The 20,078-nt window shown below is 47.3% G+C and overlaps 1 protein-coding gene across 3 annotated transcripts; it reads right to left on the bottom strand.

The window, feature by feature from the left end:
• Positions 1 to 10,344: 10,344 nt before the first annotated feature.
• LOC123482954 (RAB6A-GEF complex partner protein 2-like) lies at positions 10,345 to 20,044 on the bottom strand. 3 transcript variants are annotated; one of them, XM_045212187.1, is made up of 10 exons: positions 19,944 to 20,044; positions 19,657 to 19,724; positions 19,273 to 19,388; positions 18,971 to 19,104; positions 18,577 to 18,660; positions 18,101 to 18,250; positions 12,596 to 12,739; positions 12,099 to 12,226; positions 11,845 to 12,022; positions 10,345 to 10,929 (listed from the first exon to the last, which is right to left on the bottom strand). In XM_045212187.1, the coding sequence occupies exons 3-10, from the start codon at positions 19,386 to 19,388 to the stop codon at positions 10,706 to 10,708; spliced, it is 1,158 nt and encodes a 385-aa protein (XP_045068122.1). In that variant the 5' UTR covers positions 19,657 to 19,724; positions 19,944 to 20,044; the 3' UTR covers positions 10,345 to 10,705. The 3 variants fall into 3 exon arrangements, with proteins under 3 accessions (XP_045068122.1, XP_045068123.1, XP_045068124.1); XM_045212188.1 differs by lacking the exon at positions 19,944 to 20,044 and adding an exon at positions 19,808 to 19,831; XM_045212189.1 differs by lacking the exon at positions 19,657 to 19,724.
• Positions 20,045 to 20,078: the final 34 nt, after the last annotated feature.

Raw genomic sequence — 20,078 nt, 5'->3', positions numbered from 1 at the left:
TTTACTGGATATAATCTTAAAGGCATAGCCAACAGAAGTAAATGTATGGCATTTGATTTCAATATTTTTTTTAGCAACAAGCATCTTTTTTTTATCTAGCTATGTGCAAATTAAATGTTTTACTTTCAATTGTGTTTTCAATTCAAAGTGGCCACAGTTCATAGGTTATGAACTAGCACATCTTTGTAGGGTTGTCTTGACTATGGTTGTTGTTTTGGTGGGAATGGGCATCAAGAAACCAGATTATATTGTACTGGCCAGGCTTCCTCAGTGTGATGTTCTCTCTGCTTTACTGAAGTCCAGGAACTCCAACCACCTTACCAGAGGTGTATTCATTATGTACACCGTAGCAAAATGTTTCACAACAGAAAACATTTTGCAATGAAAACAAGAGTTTCTATTGAACACATCCGGGTAGGTCCCTCCTTGTTTAGTCCTGTTTGCTTCCATTTGGTTCCTAATGACAGTGATGGGGACTAGTGAACTACATGTAGTTAAACTAGTAATTTAATTACATTTTGCTGTAGCTTGGTGGTAGTTGAACTAAATTCAAATCTTGGTAGTGTTTTCGGTAGTTAAGGGTAGCTTTAGCTTAACTTCTTCCAGTGTGAAGTAATTGGTAACTTGGTAAACTATATTTTCACATTATCTTCCCCAACACTGCCTAATGAATACACCCCTGGTTACATAACCCAAGCTGATGAGTCAGTCTCCAAGCTGATGAGTCAGTCTCCACAACAGCAGGGCCGCATCCCAAATGGCACCCTATTCCCTTTATAGTGCACTACTTTTGACCAGGTTCCATAGGGGTCTGGTCAAAAGTAGTGCACTTTATAGGGAATAGGGTGCCTTTTAATACACAGAGTAGAGGTAGCTCTGTCCTCTGCTCTGCAGCGACACGCTCCACTCATAATTAAAGAGGTGTTTAAGAAGGCAAGGCCCATTGCCTCCCCGGTGCAGTGTTTGTGTGTATGTGTATGTGTTTGAGTCAGAGAGAGAGAGAGTTCATACCCAACTCAACCACTCCTTCTGTGTCCGCACAGTGTCAATCCTAAAAAAGGAGGGTTTGTTCAAGGTAGCGCGGTAACGCTCCCTGAGCCAGAACAAAACATTAGCTCATCTCCTTCCACTTTCTCTATCAAGTCTGCAGACAGACAGAGATCATAGGAAAAACCTGCGATGAGGGAACAAGTTTTTCACGATGCACCACGGGGGCCTCACAATTTGTGTTTTACGCCTGTGTTCCCTCATACCCCCCACAGAAGTCTGGAGGGTGTTGATAGGTTCTCCCTCGCCAGCCAGGGGTGCCACTGACCACAGGGCATTGGCGTGCCCTCATCCTGTGTTTGTGCGTGTGTGTGGGTGGGTGTGTATGTGTGTGTGACTCAGAGTTGCCCCTGTCTCTACAGCTCCACAGCTCAACTTGTCACAGTCTGAGGACGAACATGTCCTGACTCTGGGACCTTGTCGCCTTAGTACACTGTGTCACTATTTCACCCCATTCCCTTTATAGTGCACTACTTTTGTACCAGAGCAATATGGGCCCTGCTCAAAAGTAGCAAAGGGGAAAGGGGATACCTAGTCAGTTGTACAACTAAATGCATTCAACCGAAATGTGTCTTCCGCATTTAACCCAACCCCTCTGAATCAGAGAGGTGCGGGGGGCTGCCTTAACCGACGTCCATGTCATTGGCACTAATATTCTCCCCTCCTAGAACCTATGGGTCCTATACAATAAGATGATGATGGATTATGTGTCAGTATGGTACCGATGTGGATGTGATGAGGAGTCAGGCGCAGGACACAGAGGTTTAGTCCAACAAACTTTACTATTAGTAAAGTGTACAATAATCCATACACGACCTCGAAAATACAGAGGCGAGAAACAGTACGCAACATGCGTAAAACAAATACCATGAAGAGCGCAAAACACGCAGCTCAAAAGACACGCGGACAACAACACACAATATAACTAACACAAAACAGGGAACTTATAGGACACGTAATTAGGACACAAACAGACACAGGTGTACCAGACAGACCAAAGCAATCAACACACGAAACATACAACGGTGGCAGCTAGTATTCCGGGGACGGCGAACGCCGAAGCCTGCCCGAACCAGGAGGAGGAGCAGCCTCGGCCGAAACCGTGACAGTACCCCCTTGCGACGCGCGGCTCCAGCCGTGCGCCGACCCGGTCTCGGGGACGGCCAGGAGGACGCAGACCCGGGCGCGTGGGATGCCCACGGTGGAACTCTGTCAGGAGGGGATGGGTCGAGGATGTCCCTCCTAGGCACTCCAGCACCGTTCCTCCGGACGTGCACCCTCCCACTCCACGAGATACTGGAGACCACTCCTCCGGCGCCTCGAGTCCAATATAGTCCGGACCCTGTACGCCGGTGCCCCCTCGATGTCCAAAGGGGGTGGAGGGGTCTCTCCTATCTCCTCCTCTTGGAGTGGACCAGCTACCACCGGCCTGAGAAGAGACACATGGAGCGAGGGGTTAATATTTTTGTACTCAATAGGCAGTTGTAATCTGTAACACACCTCGTTCAATCTTCTCAGGACTTTGAAGGGCCCCACAAACCGCCCGACCCAGCTTCCGGCAGGGCAGGCGGAGGGGCAGGTTTCAGTCGAGAGCCAGACTCGATCTCCCGGTGCGATACACCGGCCCCTCACTGCGGTGGCGATCGGCGCTCGCCTTCTGTTGACGGATGGCACGCTGCAGATGGACATGGGCAGCGTCCCACGTCTCTTCCGAGCGCCCGAATCCACTCGTCCACCGCAGGGGCCTCGGTCTGGCTCTCGTGCCACGGTGCCAGGACCGGCTGATACCCTAAAAATACACTGGAAAGGTGTTAATCCGGTGGAGGAGTGGCGGAGAGAGTTCTGGGCCATCTCTGCCCAGGGGATATACCTCGACCACTCCTCCGGCCGGTCCGGCAATAGGACCTCAAAAACCTACCCACATCCTGGTTCACACGTTCAACCTGCCCATTGCTCTCTGGGTGGTACCCCGAGGTAAGGCTAACCGAGACCCCAGGCGTTCCATGAAAGCCCCCAGACTCTGGAGGTGAACTGGGGACCTCGGTCGGACACAATATCCTCGGGGACCCCATAGTGCCGGAACACGTGGGTAAAGAGGGCCTCGGCGGTCTGTAGGGCAGTAGGGAGACCCGGCAGTGGGAGGAGACGACAGGCCTTAGAAAACCGATCCACAACGACCAAAATGGTGGTATTACCCTGGGAAGGGGGTAGATCGGTCACAAAATCTACCGAGAGGTGGGACCATGGTCGTTGTGGAACGGGCAGAGGATGTAACTTACCCCTGGGCAAATGTCTAGGTGCCTTACACTGGGCACACACCGAGCAGGAGGAGACATAAACCCTCACATCCCTGGCTAACGTTGGCCACCAGTATTTCACGCTAAGGCAGTGCACCGTCCGACCAATACCAGGATGTCCAGAGGAGGGGTGATGTATGAGCCCAAGAAATAAGCCGATCACGAACCTCGAGCGGAACGTCGTCCGCCCCACAGGACACTCGGGGAGTAGGGTCGGCTACGCAGCGCCCGCTCGATTTCCGCATTGACCTCCCATACTACCGGAGCCACCAGACAAGACTCCGGCAGTATGGAAGTAGGCTCAATGGACCTCTCCTCCGTGTCATACTGCCGGGACAGTGCGTCTGCCTTACCGTTCTGGGACCCAGGGATGTATGTGATCTTAAAAACAAACCGGGTCAGGAACATGTTCCACCTAGCCTGACGAGGGTTCAATCTCCTAGCTGCCCGGATGTACTCCAGGTTACGGTGATCAGTCAGAATGAGAAAAGGGGTGTTGAGCCCCCTCAAGCCAATGCCTCCACACCTTTAGGGCCTGGACTACAGCTAACAGCTCCCTGTCCCCAATGTCATAATTGCGCTCCGCCGAGCTGAGCTTCTTGGAGTAGAACGCACAGGGGGCGGAGCTTAGGTGGCGTGCCGGACCGTTGTGACAGGACTGCCCCAATACCGGGTCTCGGACGCGTCCACCTCTACTTGGAAAGGCAAAGAGGGATCCGGATGCGCCAGCACCGGGGCCGAGGCGAACAGGTTCTTCAGCTTGACAAATGCCCTGTCCGCCTCAGCTGACCACTGCAAGCGCACCGGACCCCCTTTAGCAGGGACGTAATGGGAGCTGCAACCTGTCCAAAGCCCCGGATAAACCTCCGGTAGTAATTAGCAAAACCCAAGAACCGCTGCACCTCTTTTTACGGTGGTTGGAGTTTGCCAATTACGCACTAGCCCGATACCCGATCTACCTCTATCTCACGCCAGACGCGGACAACCGATAACCCAAAAAAGAGACGGACTCCTGGAAGAACAGGCATTTCTCTGCCTTGACATACAAGTCATGCTCCAACAGTCGTCTCAATACTCGGCGCACCTGGGCTACATGCTCGCTCGTGTAGAAGAATACACTAGAATGTCGTCAATGTACACCACTACACCCTGCCCATGCATGTCCCGGAAAATCTCATCAACAAAGGATTGGAAGACTGAAGGAGCATTCATTAACCCGTACGGCATGACGAGATACTCGTAATGACCCGAGGTGGTGCTAAATGCTGTTTTCCATTCATCCCCCCTCCCTAATGCGCACCAAATTGTACGCGCTCCTGAGATCCAACTTTGTGAAGAACTGCTCCGCGTAATGACTCCGTCATCGTCGCAATCAGTGGAAGTGGGTAACTGTATTTTACTGTGATCTGATTGAGACTACGGTAATCAATACACGGGCGCAATCCCCCGTCCTTCTTCTTCACAAAGAAGAAACTCGAGGAGACCGGAGAAGTAGAGGGCCGTATGTATCCCTGTGCCAAGGACTCGGCTATGTAAGTCTCCATAGCCGCAGTTTCCTCTTGAGACAGGGGATACACATGACTCCTGGGAAAAGCTGCTCCGGTCTGGAGATTTATCGCACAGTCCCCCTGTCTATGAGGAGGTAGCCGTGCTGCCCTCGATTTGCTAAACGCTAGTGCTAAATCCTCATACTCGGGGGGAATGCGCAGTGCGGGCACTTGGTTCGGACTCTCTACCGAGGTCGCCCCTATGGAAACACCTAGACATCTCCCTACACACTGGGCAGACCACTCCATAAGAGCCCTCTGTTGCCACGCTATGGTAGGATCGTGGGTGCTTAACCAGGGAAGCCCCAACACCACTGGGTACGCAGGAGAGTCAATCAGATAGAACTGAATGATTTCCTCATGACCCCCCTGCGTAGTCATCGTCAGCGGTGCTGTGACATCCCTGATCAGACCTGACCCCAACGGCCGGCTGTCTAATGCATGGACAGGGAATGGAACTTCTACCGGCCGAAGGGGAATTCCTAACCTAGCACAAAATGCCCGATCAATAAAGTTCCCAGCTGCGCCTGAATCTACTAGCGCCTTATGCTGGGAATGAGGTGCCACCTGTGGAAAACGCACAGGAATACTCATGTGACCAACAGAGAGCTCTGGGTAAGTGGGGCGCCTACTCACCTGAAATGACTCCCCAGTGCGTGACCTGTTGTCCCCTCTCTCAGAAGACCCTCCCCAGCACCTGGCCGCGGTGTGTCCTCCACGGCCACAGTTGGTGCAGGGGGTGGCCCTCCCTCGGGTTCTCCCTCCTCCTCTCTCTAGCGCCAGCACCCCGAGCTCCATAGGAATTGGCTCGGAGGTGCTGGAGGATGGAATGGACGACCCCCCACTCGGGACGTCCGCGGGTGGCCAGCAGGGTGTCAAGCCGGATGGAGATGTCCACCAGCTGGTCGAAGCATAGGTTGGTGTCCCTGCAGGCCAGCTCACGACGAACGTCCTCTCGCAGGCTACACCGGTACTGGTCGATGAGGGCCCTCTCATTCCATCCCGCATCCGCAGCTAACGTCCGGAACTCCAGTGCGAACTCCTGTGCGCTCCTCTTCTCCCTGTCGGAGGTAGAACAGACGCTCCCCCGCCGCCTTCCCTTCAGGTGGGTGATCGAAGACTGCCCGGAAGCGGCGGGAGAACTCAGCGTAGGTGATGGTAGCTGCGTCTATTCGCCTCCATTCGGCGTTGGCCCATTCCAACGCCTTACCGGATAGACAGGAGATGAGGGCGGAGACGCTCTCGTATCCCGAGGGCGCTGGGTGTATAGTAGCCAGGTATAGTTCTATCTGCAGGAGGAACCCCTGACACCCGGCTGCAGAACCGTCATATGCCCTCGGGAGCGAGAGCCGAGTCACCACTGGGTTCCGGCGCTGAGAGAGGAGGATTGACCGGTGGCGATGGGATGGTGTATGTGGACGTGGGCACCTCTCCACTAGCCAACCGGTGCAGAGTGTTGGACACCTCGCCTAGAACGGCCTCCAGTTGCCGGATCGTGGAGTCCTGCTGACTGAGCCGTTCTTCTAGTGACCAGGCTGTCGTCGCTGATCCTGCTGACTCCATAAGTGGTGTGTTGTTCTGTCAGTATGGTACCGATGTGGATGTGATGAGGAGTCAGGCGCAGGACACAGAGGTTTAGTCCAACAAACTTTACTATTAGTAAAGTGTACAATAATCCATACACGACCTCGAAAATACAGAGGCGAGAAACAGTACGCAACATGCGTAAAACAAATACCATGAAGAGCGCAAAACACGCAGCTCAAAAGACACGCGGACAACAACACACAATATAACTAACACAAAACAGGGAACTTATAGGACACGTAATTAGGACACAAACAGACACAGGTGTACCTGACAGACCAAAGCAATCAACACACGAAACATACAACGGTGGCAGCTAGTATTCCGGGGACGGCGAACGCCGAAGCCTGCCCGAACCAGGAGGAGGAGCAGCCTCGGCCGAAACCGTGACATTATGACTGATTCACACTCTTTGATTGACGAGGTGTTGAGTAGGATAGCTCGCTTTTAAAAAAGGAATTAGTGTCGCACCCATTGTTACCTTAATGGACGAGCAGTGAGAATGTCTTTCAGAGACCAGGCTGTCACCATAAAATCATGGCACATTTAGTCCTAAATGGAATATTGGGTGTACAAAAGCCTACAAATGCATATGTGAGACATTTTTATAATTCTACCTTATCAGGATACACTCCGAAATTCTGAATATCACAAAACATCGAACTCTGAAAGCGATACTTGTTAAGATACATTTTGAAACAGTAGGCAACAGTTTTTTGGGGCCCTCAGAGCAAGTGAATGAGAATGATAACCATGTTTCAATCTTGTTCGTTGTAGATATTACGTAAATCTGAGACGTCTATTCTGTTAGTGGGTCAGCGAAGGGACGCTGTATCCATACCTCTCACAACAGGTTGTTGGTCCACACCATAGAGATGTATAGCGATCTATACTTGGAAATAAACGGTTTTGCATGGACATTGCCATTGAGGGCTTCCACCATTTTAGAGTAGTCAACTGGGTGGGGATTCCTATGGGTTGGGAGCATTGTCTTCTTCTTGAAATTGGTTTGCCTAGTTTGTAAATGGCTTTGAGCTATATCTCCAGCACTGCAGGTGGCGGTAAAATACCACTATTAGCTTTACACTTTTTTCAAACATCAATTTTATGGAGATAGCTTCAATGGCGCTGCCCATGCTATCAAATATTCTATAATTGCACAGATACAAAGTTGAGACCTTTTTTCATCTCTATGGTCCACACACACAAACACACACACACCTGCCACCTGCCTGCAGCAGCCATAGCAGCGGCCACTATAAAAGTCAAAAGTCTAATCTTGTCCTTTATGAGCTTCCTCCTCCCCAAAATCCAGCGCCTCTCTCTCCATCTCCGTCTCTGTCTCCTCTGGGGGGCGACTGACTGCTGCTACTGGACAGGGCCTGCATGAGGTCACAGACTGGAGACACGGCAGGCACGCCATGACATCACCATGAGCTCATCCCAATAAGGCAGACAGGGGTCAGTGGAGGCAGTAGGCCGCTGACTTCATGTACAATATGCATCTGTGTTTGCATGTCAGAACGTCTTAGTAACCACATAGTAACACATCTGGTAGTAAAATATCAAAGGAGACACAGCCACTGTCACTTTGTTCCTCAGGTGGAATCCTAAGTGAGACCGTAATGAAGATTTAAGATATGTACCTCATCCCCAATAGGGAAACTATATGTGAATGAATACAGAAAGAGTTCAAATTTCAATCAATAGATCGACCAGCATTTAAATAATGTTAGCCATTCATTCCTCTCTCTCAGTTACTGGTTCTCCACGAGCTTCCCTCTCTCATTTTTCTCTCTGCTCCCTCTTACCTCTCTCTGCTCCCTCTTACCTCTCTCTCTCTCCTTCCTTTCACCTCTCTCCCCTTCTCCCTCTCTCCCATCTCCTCTCCCTCTCTCCTTCCTCTAAACCGCTCTCTCTTTCCTCCCTCTCACCTCTCTCCCCTTCTCCCTCTCTCTCATCTCCTCTCCCTCCTCTCCCCCTCCCTCCCTCTCACCTCTCTCCCCTTCTTCCTCTCTCGCCTTCCTTTCACCTCTCTCCCCTTCTCCCTCTCTCCTTCCTCTCACCTCTCTCTTAGCCTCCCAGTCTTAGTCATCTTAGGATGTGTCAGTGTTTCTATCATTTTAGAGGTCATGCCCGCTGGAGCGAAGAGGAGCTGATCTCCGGAGTGCCAAGGCGGTGCCAAGACACAGCCTTTTTCCCCTTGCCCCCCAACGACTCCCCACAGGCCCCCCCTGTGCCTCACACCCCTGCCCCGGCCCTGGTCAGTCCTCCTGATGGGGATAACTAACCCCACCTCCACCCGGTCCGCTGCGGTCGTAAAGATTGTGGGGTATAAATGGAGGTGCGAGGTAGAGGGGAGGAATCAGAAAACTCAAGAGAACCAGATCTAGAACATGACGATGATGGACTCCATTGTTGGGAGAAACTGGGCGATGACCTTCCTGGCTGGGACTCTGCTCTGGACCACCTGCCTCGCTGCTCCCATGCAGTGCCACTTCAACTCCAAAGGTGAGAATATCATACTGAAGGGTGTTTTTCATTCATCAAAGTTCTTTAGGTTTAAGATTCAGATTCTGTTCAGTTATTGTATTTTGTCATTAGAATATTTGGTAAAGCAGAAACATTTTGTGGACCTGTCGAAACTCCAATCATGCATTGTACCTTTAAGCCTGAGTAGACTGTTTTTTATGCTAAATATCTTGGATGGATGAATCCATTTGAAGTTGAAAACAAAGTTAATGTGGATGTCCTGCGGATGAATGAAGGTTGATTTGTATAATATGTGTGTGATTTGGGTTAACACCCCTGGTGGTCTCTGTCCCAGCCCTGTGTGTCTACGAGGGGAGACACTACTCCCTGGGGGAGTCATGGATGGAGAACGGCTGTCTGCAGTGCACTTGTCTGCACCCCGTGGGCGTCGGCTGCTGTGAGACGTGAGTACACACCTGTAATCAATGTGCCTTTCTGGGTTGTTGGTAGCATTGGTGGTAATAGGAATGTGATTTCCATTCAACACAGGCATGTAAATTGTGCCCAGAGTCAAGTAACGGTTGTAAGGGAATCAGGGTTGGGTCTAGGTCTGATTGTGATATGTAGAATTGGGACATGCAGCTTCAACATAGCACTGTTCTATCAGGATCATTTCATTATGTCCTTTCAGAACACATACGACAGTGCTCATGCTCAGCTGTCAATTATGTTCCCCTCTCCGTACAGGGAGCATCATGCTCTTTCAGACCGCATACATACATATAGACTTTGAAAAACCTACACCCCTCTCTCTCTCTCTCTGCACAGGGTGCATCGCCCGGTAGACTTCCCAGCTTGGTGTGAGGTTCGGGTGGACACTCTGACCTGTAAAGTGACCATGGTGCAGAGTGCTGACCCCCGACTGCCCTGCCTCCCTGGGAATGGACACAACCTGGACCCCAGCCACGGCTCACTGGATAACTACCTGCAGATAGTGGAGTAGACTGGGACCCCGTCGGACAGTGGAGGGAGAGCCTCATTGGAATGGCTGGAACGGAATGAAAGTTGCCATTACAATGAGCCCGTCCTCCAATTTAAAGTGCAGACCAGTGATCAGTTGACATTTAAACCGCATTAATATTACAATACCATAAGCAGTAAATGATACTCAGAAAGCAGAGGTGAGCCCACATAATGTAATCCTTCATTTACCACCCTGTAATGCACTACTGTAAAGCTTTTATAGTAATATATATATATAACACTTATTGCTGTATTTCTTCTGTCCTGTATTGCAGTTATTCAGTTATCCTCTAAATAAAATTCTTATTGCGTGAAACTTGGAAGTCTTTTGATTTATGTGTGGATAAAATAACCCTCCTTTCAGGTTCACGTCAAATTCAAATCCCACTTTTTAATTCCTGATTCACATTGAACAGTTGTAGAGCACATAGCTCTGGTCAATAAAATACTTTTTTCATGTAACAAAGCAATGGACTCTTTGAATAAAGGGGTCAAAAATGAAATAAAAACAAATGTGAATGACCCCACAGATAGTAGCATTCTACATTGATCATCATCATGTTTCAGCTAGAAAAACAGGAAGGTGAGGGTTCAAGGAAAAATATAGGATGCACTGCAAAATGTTAAAATATTAAAATAAAATGGCAAAAAAAGTTGCCTGCTTTATATCTGGAATACATTGTTCATATCTCCTTCCTTCCTCACACACACACACACCACACACACACACGCTTAAATGTTGATGCTGTTGGTCCCTGTAAACTGGGAGACGTAAGACGTCAGGGCGGGATTGGTGGGGAGCACTTTGATTGGCAGGTCCCAACTGAAGGTATCCACATCAACATGCTCTGCCCCCATCCACACGGTGACCTCTGATTGGTTATGCATCACGTTGTGCGATTCCATGGGCTCTCGGGATGTGACGAACTCAAAGTGCAGGCGCCATCGCAGGGTCACTGAAGAATGACAGAGTTGAGAATGTCATGAAGCTGTCTAGGAGTAGACAGAGGGTTAAATACAACTCATCATATCTGGCCCTGTGCCCTCTCTGAATCGTGGCATTGAAAGCTTTAGCAGGATTCTTGCTCTTCACAACTGGCTATGTGATTATTGCAGCTCAATGGGTGTAACTTTTGTTGACAATTTCGATACCTTTTGGAAACAAAACACGTTTTATAAGGAGGATGGGATCCACCCAAATCATTTGGGTTCCTGGATCCTTTCACAGCATTAAGGCTGCGTTGAGACAATGACTTAGCAATGACCCAAGCCCAGCTCAGCTCATTCCTACCATTGTGACACAGAGTTGTCAAAATGCTTCAGCAAATGTACATTACACCAGGGGTGTCGGTAGACACAATATAAGTAACCTAATTTATGTCCCTCTAACTGCCCTGAATGCCTCTGATCCTACAGCTATTGTATGCAGCAATCATGTGCCTAAGAACCAGATTTATACTGTTAGCACCGAGCCGGTGAGCCCGAGGAGGAAGTCCACTGTGTGCAGCTCACCCTGCACTAACATAAAGAACATGAGCACATCTACATCTGCTAAGCTTCCCAGTAAAGCAATAAAAACAAGTAAGCATCCCAGAAGAAAAGTGCTCAAAATAGCCCACGTTAACATACGTAGCTTAAGAAACAAGGTTCATGAAATCAATAATTTGCTAGTAACAGATGACATTCATATTCTGACCATCTCTGAAACTCACTTAGATAATACCTTTGATGATACAGTGGTAGCGTCACTGTGCTTCTGCCTGCATTGCTAGCTCTTTGGGATTTTAGGCTGGGTATCTGTATAGCACTTTGTGCCACTTGTGATGTAAAAAGGGCTTAATGAAATAAATGTGATTGATTTGGCTACGTACTGATGTCTGTGCTGAAGCCGGGGGTGACATTGAGGGGGACGGGGAGGGAGAAGTGGGTGGAGGCTGTGTGGAGGCAGGACTCTAGGTGACGACCGTGACCCATCACACTGATCGACTGACCGGGACGCCGCTGGTACCCCTGCTGGATCTCCTCTTCACTCTGCAGGCTGACCGAGTACTGACACACACACTTTTAATATCCTCATTCATGTAAAACATTTGACAGGCCCCGACACACAGACATGCACACATACCTGTATACAGGGAATATCCCCCTCTGAGAAGTTGAAGGTGCCGATGATGTCCTCCCCTAGTCTGTAGACGGTCTTGAAGATGCAGAACTTGGCCACCTTCCCCCGCGTGTTGGTGATGTTGAACAGATCTGTCGGAGACATTGGTGAATGAATGGTCATATGCATTCCACACTGCTGCTAAACACACACATTCATGTTTTTAAATGTTTGTAAATAGTAAAGTCTTTTGTCTATTTTTTGTTATGTGTCGGACCCCAGTAAGACTAGCAGTCGCCATGGGGATTATAATAAAAAATCAGAAACACACAAACAGTGAGATTAGAGATCAATGGATCTGAGTCTGCAAAAAACCCTCAGTACATCATCTAGATGATGTGCAACACAAACAACATTACAGAAGAAGGCTCATAAGAGCTGCCACATAGCACTTGTCAAAAGTTGTGCACTATAAAGGGAATAGGGTGTCATTTCAGAATTAGCCTAGGAGAACCACTCACGGGGACAGCGGCGTGAGGTGATCATCAGCATGTCCAGGGCTCTCTCCAGGGGGCGATCGTCTCTCCGGCCCCCCTCCTCCTCCTCCAGGAAGGGGTTAGAGGGGGCCACCTCCTCGTCCTGGGGAAACGGGGGCTCCGGCATGCCTACGGCGGGGACATAGTGTCACTCATTTTGACCATTGTCATTTTATAGGAGAAAAACATCTCCGCAACAGGTATTTCATACATAAAGTACACCCCTTTACTTGTTCTACATGTTGTGTTACAGCCTGAATTTTAAATGGATTACATTTAGATTGTGTGTCACTGATCTACACACAATACCCCATAATGTCAAAGTGGAATTGTTTGTAGAATAAAAAATATATAAACCTGAAATGTCTTGAGTCAATAAGTATTTACCGCCTTTGTTATGGCATGCCTAAATAAGTTCAGAACTAACAAGTCACAATCAGTTGCATGGACTGTGTTCAGTAATAGTGGTTAACATGATTTTTGAATGACTACCTCATCTCTGTACCCCACACATACAATTATCTGTAAGGTCCCGCAATAGAGTAGTGAATTTCAAGCATAGATTCAACCACAAAGACCAGGGAAGTTTTTCAATCCCTCGCAAAGAAGGCACCTATTGGTAGATGGGTTTAAAAAAAAAAAAAAAAACTATGCTGAATATCCCTGTAAGCAATGCTCCTTCTAAGTTGGTGTAGAGAAGCACTAGATTGAACTTCACTCAACTTTCTAGAGTTTCCCCCATGTTGAGTTAACACTATCAACGTTTCCCTTTACTGTGGGAATTGTGATCGAATAAATGCAATATTAGCCACTATCAATGCAACATACAAAACGAACTATGCAAGACTTAGTATGCAAAACTTACTAACTATGCAAGAGATTCTGTTATAGGCAGAACGCATCGGAGTAGGATTCTATTGCATTGACAGGCAGGACTCAGGCCCGTACTCTACACAGACTGGTGCACCATAACCAATCAGCTATGTAGTAGGCCTATATGCAAATAGACCATTGCCATAAATGCATCCGTGCCATTCACTTTGAACTGGACTGTGTTTACAGCATGAGCGGTCGTGAGTAGATGAGCTTGTTTTGAGATCAAAGCGAGAGCTGCATGTAGCCACGTGTGCACATTTGTTCATATCCTTCGCTAGTTAGTGAGTTATTAGCCCAGTTATAGATAATTTGTAGTGTCAGCAATGGGGGAGTGATGGCTTCTTACAAGAGCACAAAACGTGTTCCAGACATCTTTGAAAAGCAAGTCGGGTAAAGAGCTTTTTTTTGTCTTAAAAGGGGCAATGTTGTATTTTGAGACAGGCTTGAATAAGCTAAGTAGCCAATAGGCAGAGGGTATCATAATTTGTCTCATTCTCTGTAATAATGGCATGGGAATAATAATGCATTTTATCATGTAAAATCATTTTCAGTCACTTCCTTGTCTGAAGTCCAAGTGGATAAACAGGTTAATGTCAAGCCCGGCATGTTTTTTTCAAAAGTCTCATGCAATGTAGGCCTACATTGAACGCCACACAAACGATAGAACAGCCATTTCCATGTTCTGGGATGCATTTTCTCCATTGTTTTTGATGGTAGGCCACAGTAACCTACTTGACCACTTTCTGAAACTGTAACTTAAAGCGGGTACAGCCTCAGTGTTCACACACACACTGGAAGTTGCACCGAATTTTCACAACGTTCAAGCTTGCGCTCAGCAGACCTGAAATTTGCTCAGTGCTGAAAAAAATTAGAGGGAACATTGCCTTTGAGCATGGTGAAGTTATTAATTACACTTTGTATGGTGTAACAATATCCCCAGTCACTACAAAGATAGAGGAGCCCTTCCTAACATAGTTGCTGGAGAGGAAGGAAACTGCTAAGGGATTTCATCATGAGGCCAATGGTGAATTTGATTATTATTTTTTTGTGCCCTTTTTCTCCCCAATTGGTAGTTATAGTCTTTTCCCATCGCTGCAACTCCTGTACGGACTCGGGAGCGGCGAAGGTCGAGAGCCATGCGTCCTCCGAAACACGACCCTGTCAAGCCGCACTGCTTCTTGACACACTGCTCGCTTAACCCGGAAGCCAGCTGCACCAATGTGTCGGAGGAAACACCGTACAACTGGCAACACGAGTCAGTGTGCATGCACCTGGCCCACCACAAGGAGTCGCTAGAGCGCGATGGGACAAGGACATCCCGGCCGGCCAAACCCTCCCCTAACCCGGACGACACTGGGCCAATTGTGCGCCGCCTCATGGGTCTCCCGGTCACGGCCGGCTGAAACACAGCCCGGGATCGAACCCGGGTCTATAGTGACGCCTCTAGCACTGCGATGCAGTGCCTTAGACCGCTGCGCCACTCGGGAGACCCGGCCAATGGTGATTTTAAAACAGTTACAAAGTTTAATGGTTGCGATATGAGAAAACTGAGGATGGATCAACAACATTGTTGTTACTCCACAATATTAACCTAAATGACAGTGAAAAGGAGGAAGACTGTACAGAATAAAAATATTACAAAACATGCATCCTGTTTGTAACAAGGCACTTAAGTAATACTGCAAAAAATGTTAGAAAGAAATGAACTTTTTGACCTGAATACAAAGCGTTATGTTTGGGGCAAACCAAACAATACATCACTGAGTACCACTCTTCATATTTTCAAGCATGGTGGTGGCTGCATCATGTTATGGGTATGTTTGTCATCGGCAAGGACTAGGAAGTTTATATAAAAAGAAACGGAATACAGCTATAAACAAAGCCAAAATCCTAGAGGAAAACCTGGTTCAGTCTGCTTTCCAACAGACACTGGGAGACTAATTCACCATTCAGCAGGACAGGTCTTTATCATCTACAGTGCATTTGGAAAGTATTCAGACCCCTTGACTTTTGACACATTTTGTTACATTAGTTTCCCCTCAATCTACACACAATACCCCATAATGACAAAGAAAATAAACAGGTTTTTAGAAATGTTTGCAAATGTTTTAAAAATAAAAAAACGGAAAAATGACATTTACATAAGTATTCAGACCCTTCACTCAGTACTTTGTTGAAGCACCTTTGGCAGCGATTACAGCCTCGAGTCTTATTGGGTATGACACTACAAGCTTGGCACACCTGTATTTGGGGAATTTCTCCCATTCTTCTCTGCAGATCCTCTCAAGCTCTGTCAGGTTGGATGGGGAGCGTTGCTGCACAGCTATTTTCAGGTCTCTCCAGAGATGTTCAAGAGAGGTTCAAGTCTGAGCTCTGGCTGGGCCACTCAAGGACATTCAGAGACTTGTCCCGATGCCACTCCTGCGTTGTCTTGGCTGTGTGCTTAGGGTCGTTGTCCTGTTGGAAGGTGAACCTTCGCCCCAGTCTGAGGTCCTGAGCAGGTTTTCACCAAGGATCTCTCGGTACTTTGCTCCGTTCATCTTTCCTTTGATCCTGACTAGTCTCCCAGTCCCTGCCGCTGAAAAACATCCCCACAGCATGATGCTGCCACCACCATGCTTCACCGTAGGGATGGTGCCAGGTTTCCTCCAGACGTGATGCTTGGCATTCAGGCCAAAGTGTTGAATCTTGTTTCTCATGGTCTGAGAGTCCTTTAAGTGCCTTTTGGCAAACTCCAAGCGGGCTGTCATGTGCCTTTTACTGAGGAGTGGCTTCCGTCTGGCCACTCTACCATAAAGGCCTGATTGGTGGAGTGCTGCAGAGATGGTTGTCCTTCTGGAAGGTTCTCCCATCTCCACACAGGAACTCTGGAGCTCTGTCAGAGTGACCATCGAGAAGGGCCTTGTTCACCTCCCTGACCAAGGCCCTTCTCCCCCGAAGGCTCAGTTTGGCTGGGCGGCCAGCTCTAGGAAGAGTCTTGATGGTTCCAAACTTCTTCCATTTAAGAATGATGGAGGCCACTGTGTTCTTGGGGACCTTTAATGCTGCTGAAATGTTTTGGTACCCTTCCCCAGATCTGTGCATCGACACAATCCTGTCTCGGAGCTCTACGAACAATTCCTTCGACCTCATGTCTTGGTTTTTGCTCTGACATGCACTGTCAACTGTGGGACCTTATATAGACAGGTGTGTGCCTTTCCAAATAATGTCCAATCAACTGAATTTACCACAGTTGGACTCCAATCAAGTTGTAGAAACATCTCAAGGATGATAAATGGAAACAGGATGGACCTGAGCTCAATTTTGAGTTTCATAGCAAAGGGTCTGAATACTTACGCAAATAAGGTATTTCTGTTTTGCAAAAATTTCTAAAGACCAGTTTTCGCTTTCTCATTATGGGGTATTGTGTGTAGATGTATGTTATAATGACTTTTGATACAAGATTCTTAATGTTTGTAAACTCCTAAGCTGCATGTGGGAGAGAGGACAAGGACACACCATGTATAATAGAGGTCACTGGTGAGGGACAGAAGGTCTGCGTGCCAAGATAGATTGGGGGCCACTTGGGCTAATCTCGTATGTGATGGAATGGCCTGGCTAGGGTGACACACAATACCAAGTATGTGGATGCTATTGTGGTAGATGAGTGACACTCAATGATGGTTGGCAGATGTTGGAAGAAGCAGCTCAGAGAGCATTATATAAAGTGAGAGATTTTCTATGGAAGTCATTAATGTGGCAAGAGGCTACGTCCGTACCGCCTGTCATTGAATCCAGTACTGTTACCATTAAATAATAACTGAATCAAATCTCCATCTGTGTCCCATATTCTCTTGCATCCTGAAGTACTTGATACCAGAAACTCATCATAACAATTTATGAGGGAAGAAATTGATTGAATACATTTTAGAAGAAGGATGTAACGTAACAAAATGTGTAAAAGGTCAAGGGGTCTGAATACTTTCCGAATGGAGTTGCTTACCAAGAAGATATTGAATGTTGCTGAGTGAACTAGTTAGAGTTTGGACTTAAATCAGCTTGAAAATCTATGGCAAGACTTGAAAATGGCTGTCTAGGAATGATCAACTTGACAGAGCTTTAATAATTTTTTAAGAATAAAATGGGCAAATATTGTACAATGCAGGTGTGCAAAGCTCTTAGAGACTTACCCAAAAAGAGTCACAGCTGAAATCACCACCAAAGGTGCTTCTACAAAGTATTGACTCAGGGGTGTGAATATTTATGTAAATTAGATGTTTCTGTATTTCATCTTCAATACATTTGCGAAAATGTCTAAAAACATGTTTTCACTTTGTAATTATCGGGTATTGTGCGTAGACGGGTGATAATAATACTTTTTTATCCATTTTTTATTCAGGCTTTAACACAAAATGTGGAATAAGTCAAAGGGTATGAACACTTGCTGAAAGCACTATAGGTTGTGTTCAGTAGGGCATATAGTGCCAAAACATTTTGCAACGGAAGTGTTGTTATTGCACAAATTCAGGTAGTAGCTGATGTAAAAAAAACAAAAAACATTTCTGAACACAACTCTGATGTGAGGTGTACTTCTGTTAGATTAAACTGAGTGAAAGGGTCAGGAGGACGGCTCACCATGCAGGACGAGGACTCTGAAGGGGACCCTCAGTAGTTTGATTGGGGAGTTGACCCTCTGGCAGCCGATGGTCAGCTTATAAACATACTTCACTGACTGGCCTCGAAAACTAGGAGGGCCGTCATTGGGAACCACCTCACTGTACGAGTCTGAGGGAGGAGAAAGAAGTGAGAGAGAGCAAGAGAGACTGTAGCTCAAATGGTAAAGCATGACTCTTGCAATGCCAGGAAAGTGGGTTCCATTCCTGGGACCACACATACTTTTAAAAAATGTATGCACGCTTGACTGTAAGTCGCATTGGATAAATGCGCCTGCTAAATGGCACATTAAAAAAATAAAAAATAATAAAAAAGAGAGAGAGAGAGAGAGAGGGGGGGGGAATGGAGAAAGAGAGAGAAAGAAGAGCAATGATTGAGTGAATCCCCTCTGAACTGGGATTATGTCTATGCTCTGAGTCCGGTTGTGGTGATCTTACAGGTTCTGCTCTCTCCGGGGTCCAGACGCAGGTCACAGAATAGTATCTTGGGAGGCGTGTCCAACATGCACTGCCCTCCCTCTCCTGGTGAAGACAAGGGGGAGAGGGGAAGAATAGAGGTCATTTTCTATCACAGACTTTCCCCCCCAAAATAAACAACTAATCTACTCCATGCACTTCATGTGAAAAGTAAGCTAAATGTAGTCATCTTCTACCTGTCTGTACAGTGCATCCTGTACAGACAGGTAGAAGAGTCAGTAAGTACATATCTAAAATGAAAATATTATAGTTGCATTCTGACACTTGTCCATCCATGACATTTTCTCTCCCACCTCCCTCAACATGCGTGTGTGTGCATTCATTCTTTCTTTCTTTATTCTGTCCATCCACTCACCTCTGCTGGGGATGAGGACCGTGTCGCTCTCTGCCTGGACATCCTGCTTGGTGCCCTGGGCTGGCAGCGCCACTCTGCTCTCACTGGCATGGAACTGGCAGTGGATCTGGGCACTGGCCCACGCCAGCATCTCACTGACACACACACATACACAGGGAGAGGTTTAAGTCATGTTTTGAGACGTTTTACCCCATGTAACCTTCCATACAGCATAACTAACTAATACTTAGATGCAAATAATCACAATTGAGCGCTACTGAAGAATGGGTGATGTGTGAGTGAGAGAAAGAAAGAGAACAGACCTGCTGGCAGAGGTGGAGAGATGGGACATGGGGTTGGTGAAGGTGATGAGACACTCCATCACCTCCCCGGCCAGAAACACCGGGCCTCGGGCCATTGAGGCTACCACCTCGATCATCTGTACTCGAGGAACAAATGTAAACAGTATAACACACGTTATTTGGAACGCCTGCTAGCTATGTTGTTGTTTTTTAAAGTGTTGTTAGCTCGGTAGTTTGGTTATTTTGAGCGAGACCGTGCTAAATTAAATTGCAGCTAGTTTAGAATATCTTAACTAGTTAGGGTTATCTGCTGACTGCTGTCTCCAAATTAGTAAAATCGGGTTAGTTAGCTAGCTATCAAGCTAGGCTAACAGTTGAAGTGGAATAATGTCTCGAAAACCATACCTTGGCCTCAGCTGTGGCAGCGGCTAGCCAGTTAGTTACGACTCAAGCCCCAGGTCAGCCAAATCAAACTGTCAAATCGATATGAAATAACTACTGTAAGTAATTGTACATTATTTGAGACAAATTCTGCAACACACGAACATAGCATTACCAAAACAGTCCATCTCGCAGCTGCACGACCATACCGTATCGCGGGGTTAAAATTAAAAGGCATTCAACGTACTATTTTTCCGGTATTGGAAACAATTATTGAACCCAATTAATAAATGAATGTGTGTTATACTTACAAATGATCAGTTCCAATTTCTATTCAAATTTTACAAGCAATGTCCCAAATGTGCATCTTTCAGGAATAACATTTTGTTATTTTGTTGGCCATCTAAAACAGCTTCGTGGCATATGGGAGGAGCTATTTATATTGT

This window comes from Coregonus clupeaformis, unplaced genomic scaffold, assembly GCF_020615455.1.
Source record: "Coregonus clupeaformis isolate EN_2021a unplaced genomic scaffold, ASM2061545v1 scaf0001, whole genome shotgun sequence".
Classification (NCBI taxonomy): Eukaryota; Metazoa; Chordata; class Actinopteri; order Salmoniformes; family Salmonidae; genus Coregonus; species Coregonus clupeaformis.
Note: the sequence above shows the minus strand (reverse complement) of the source record. Positions and strands in the feature narration are given on the sequence as shown.

Coding starts and splice junctions, on each gene's coding strand:
- LOC123482954 (XM_045212187.1), bottom strand. CDS start 19,388: ATGATCGAGGTGGTAGCCTCAATGGCCCGAGGCCCGGTGTTTCTGGCC. Junction 18,661..18,970: donor GGTCCTCATCCCCAGCAGAG/GTGAGTGGATGG, acceptor TGTCTTCACCAG/GAGAGGGAGGGCAGTGCATG. Junction 10,930..11,844: donor CGGCTTCAGCACAGACATCA/GTACGTAGCCAA, acceptor GTCATTCTTCAG/TGACCCTGCGATGGCGCCTG.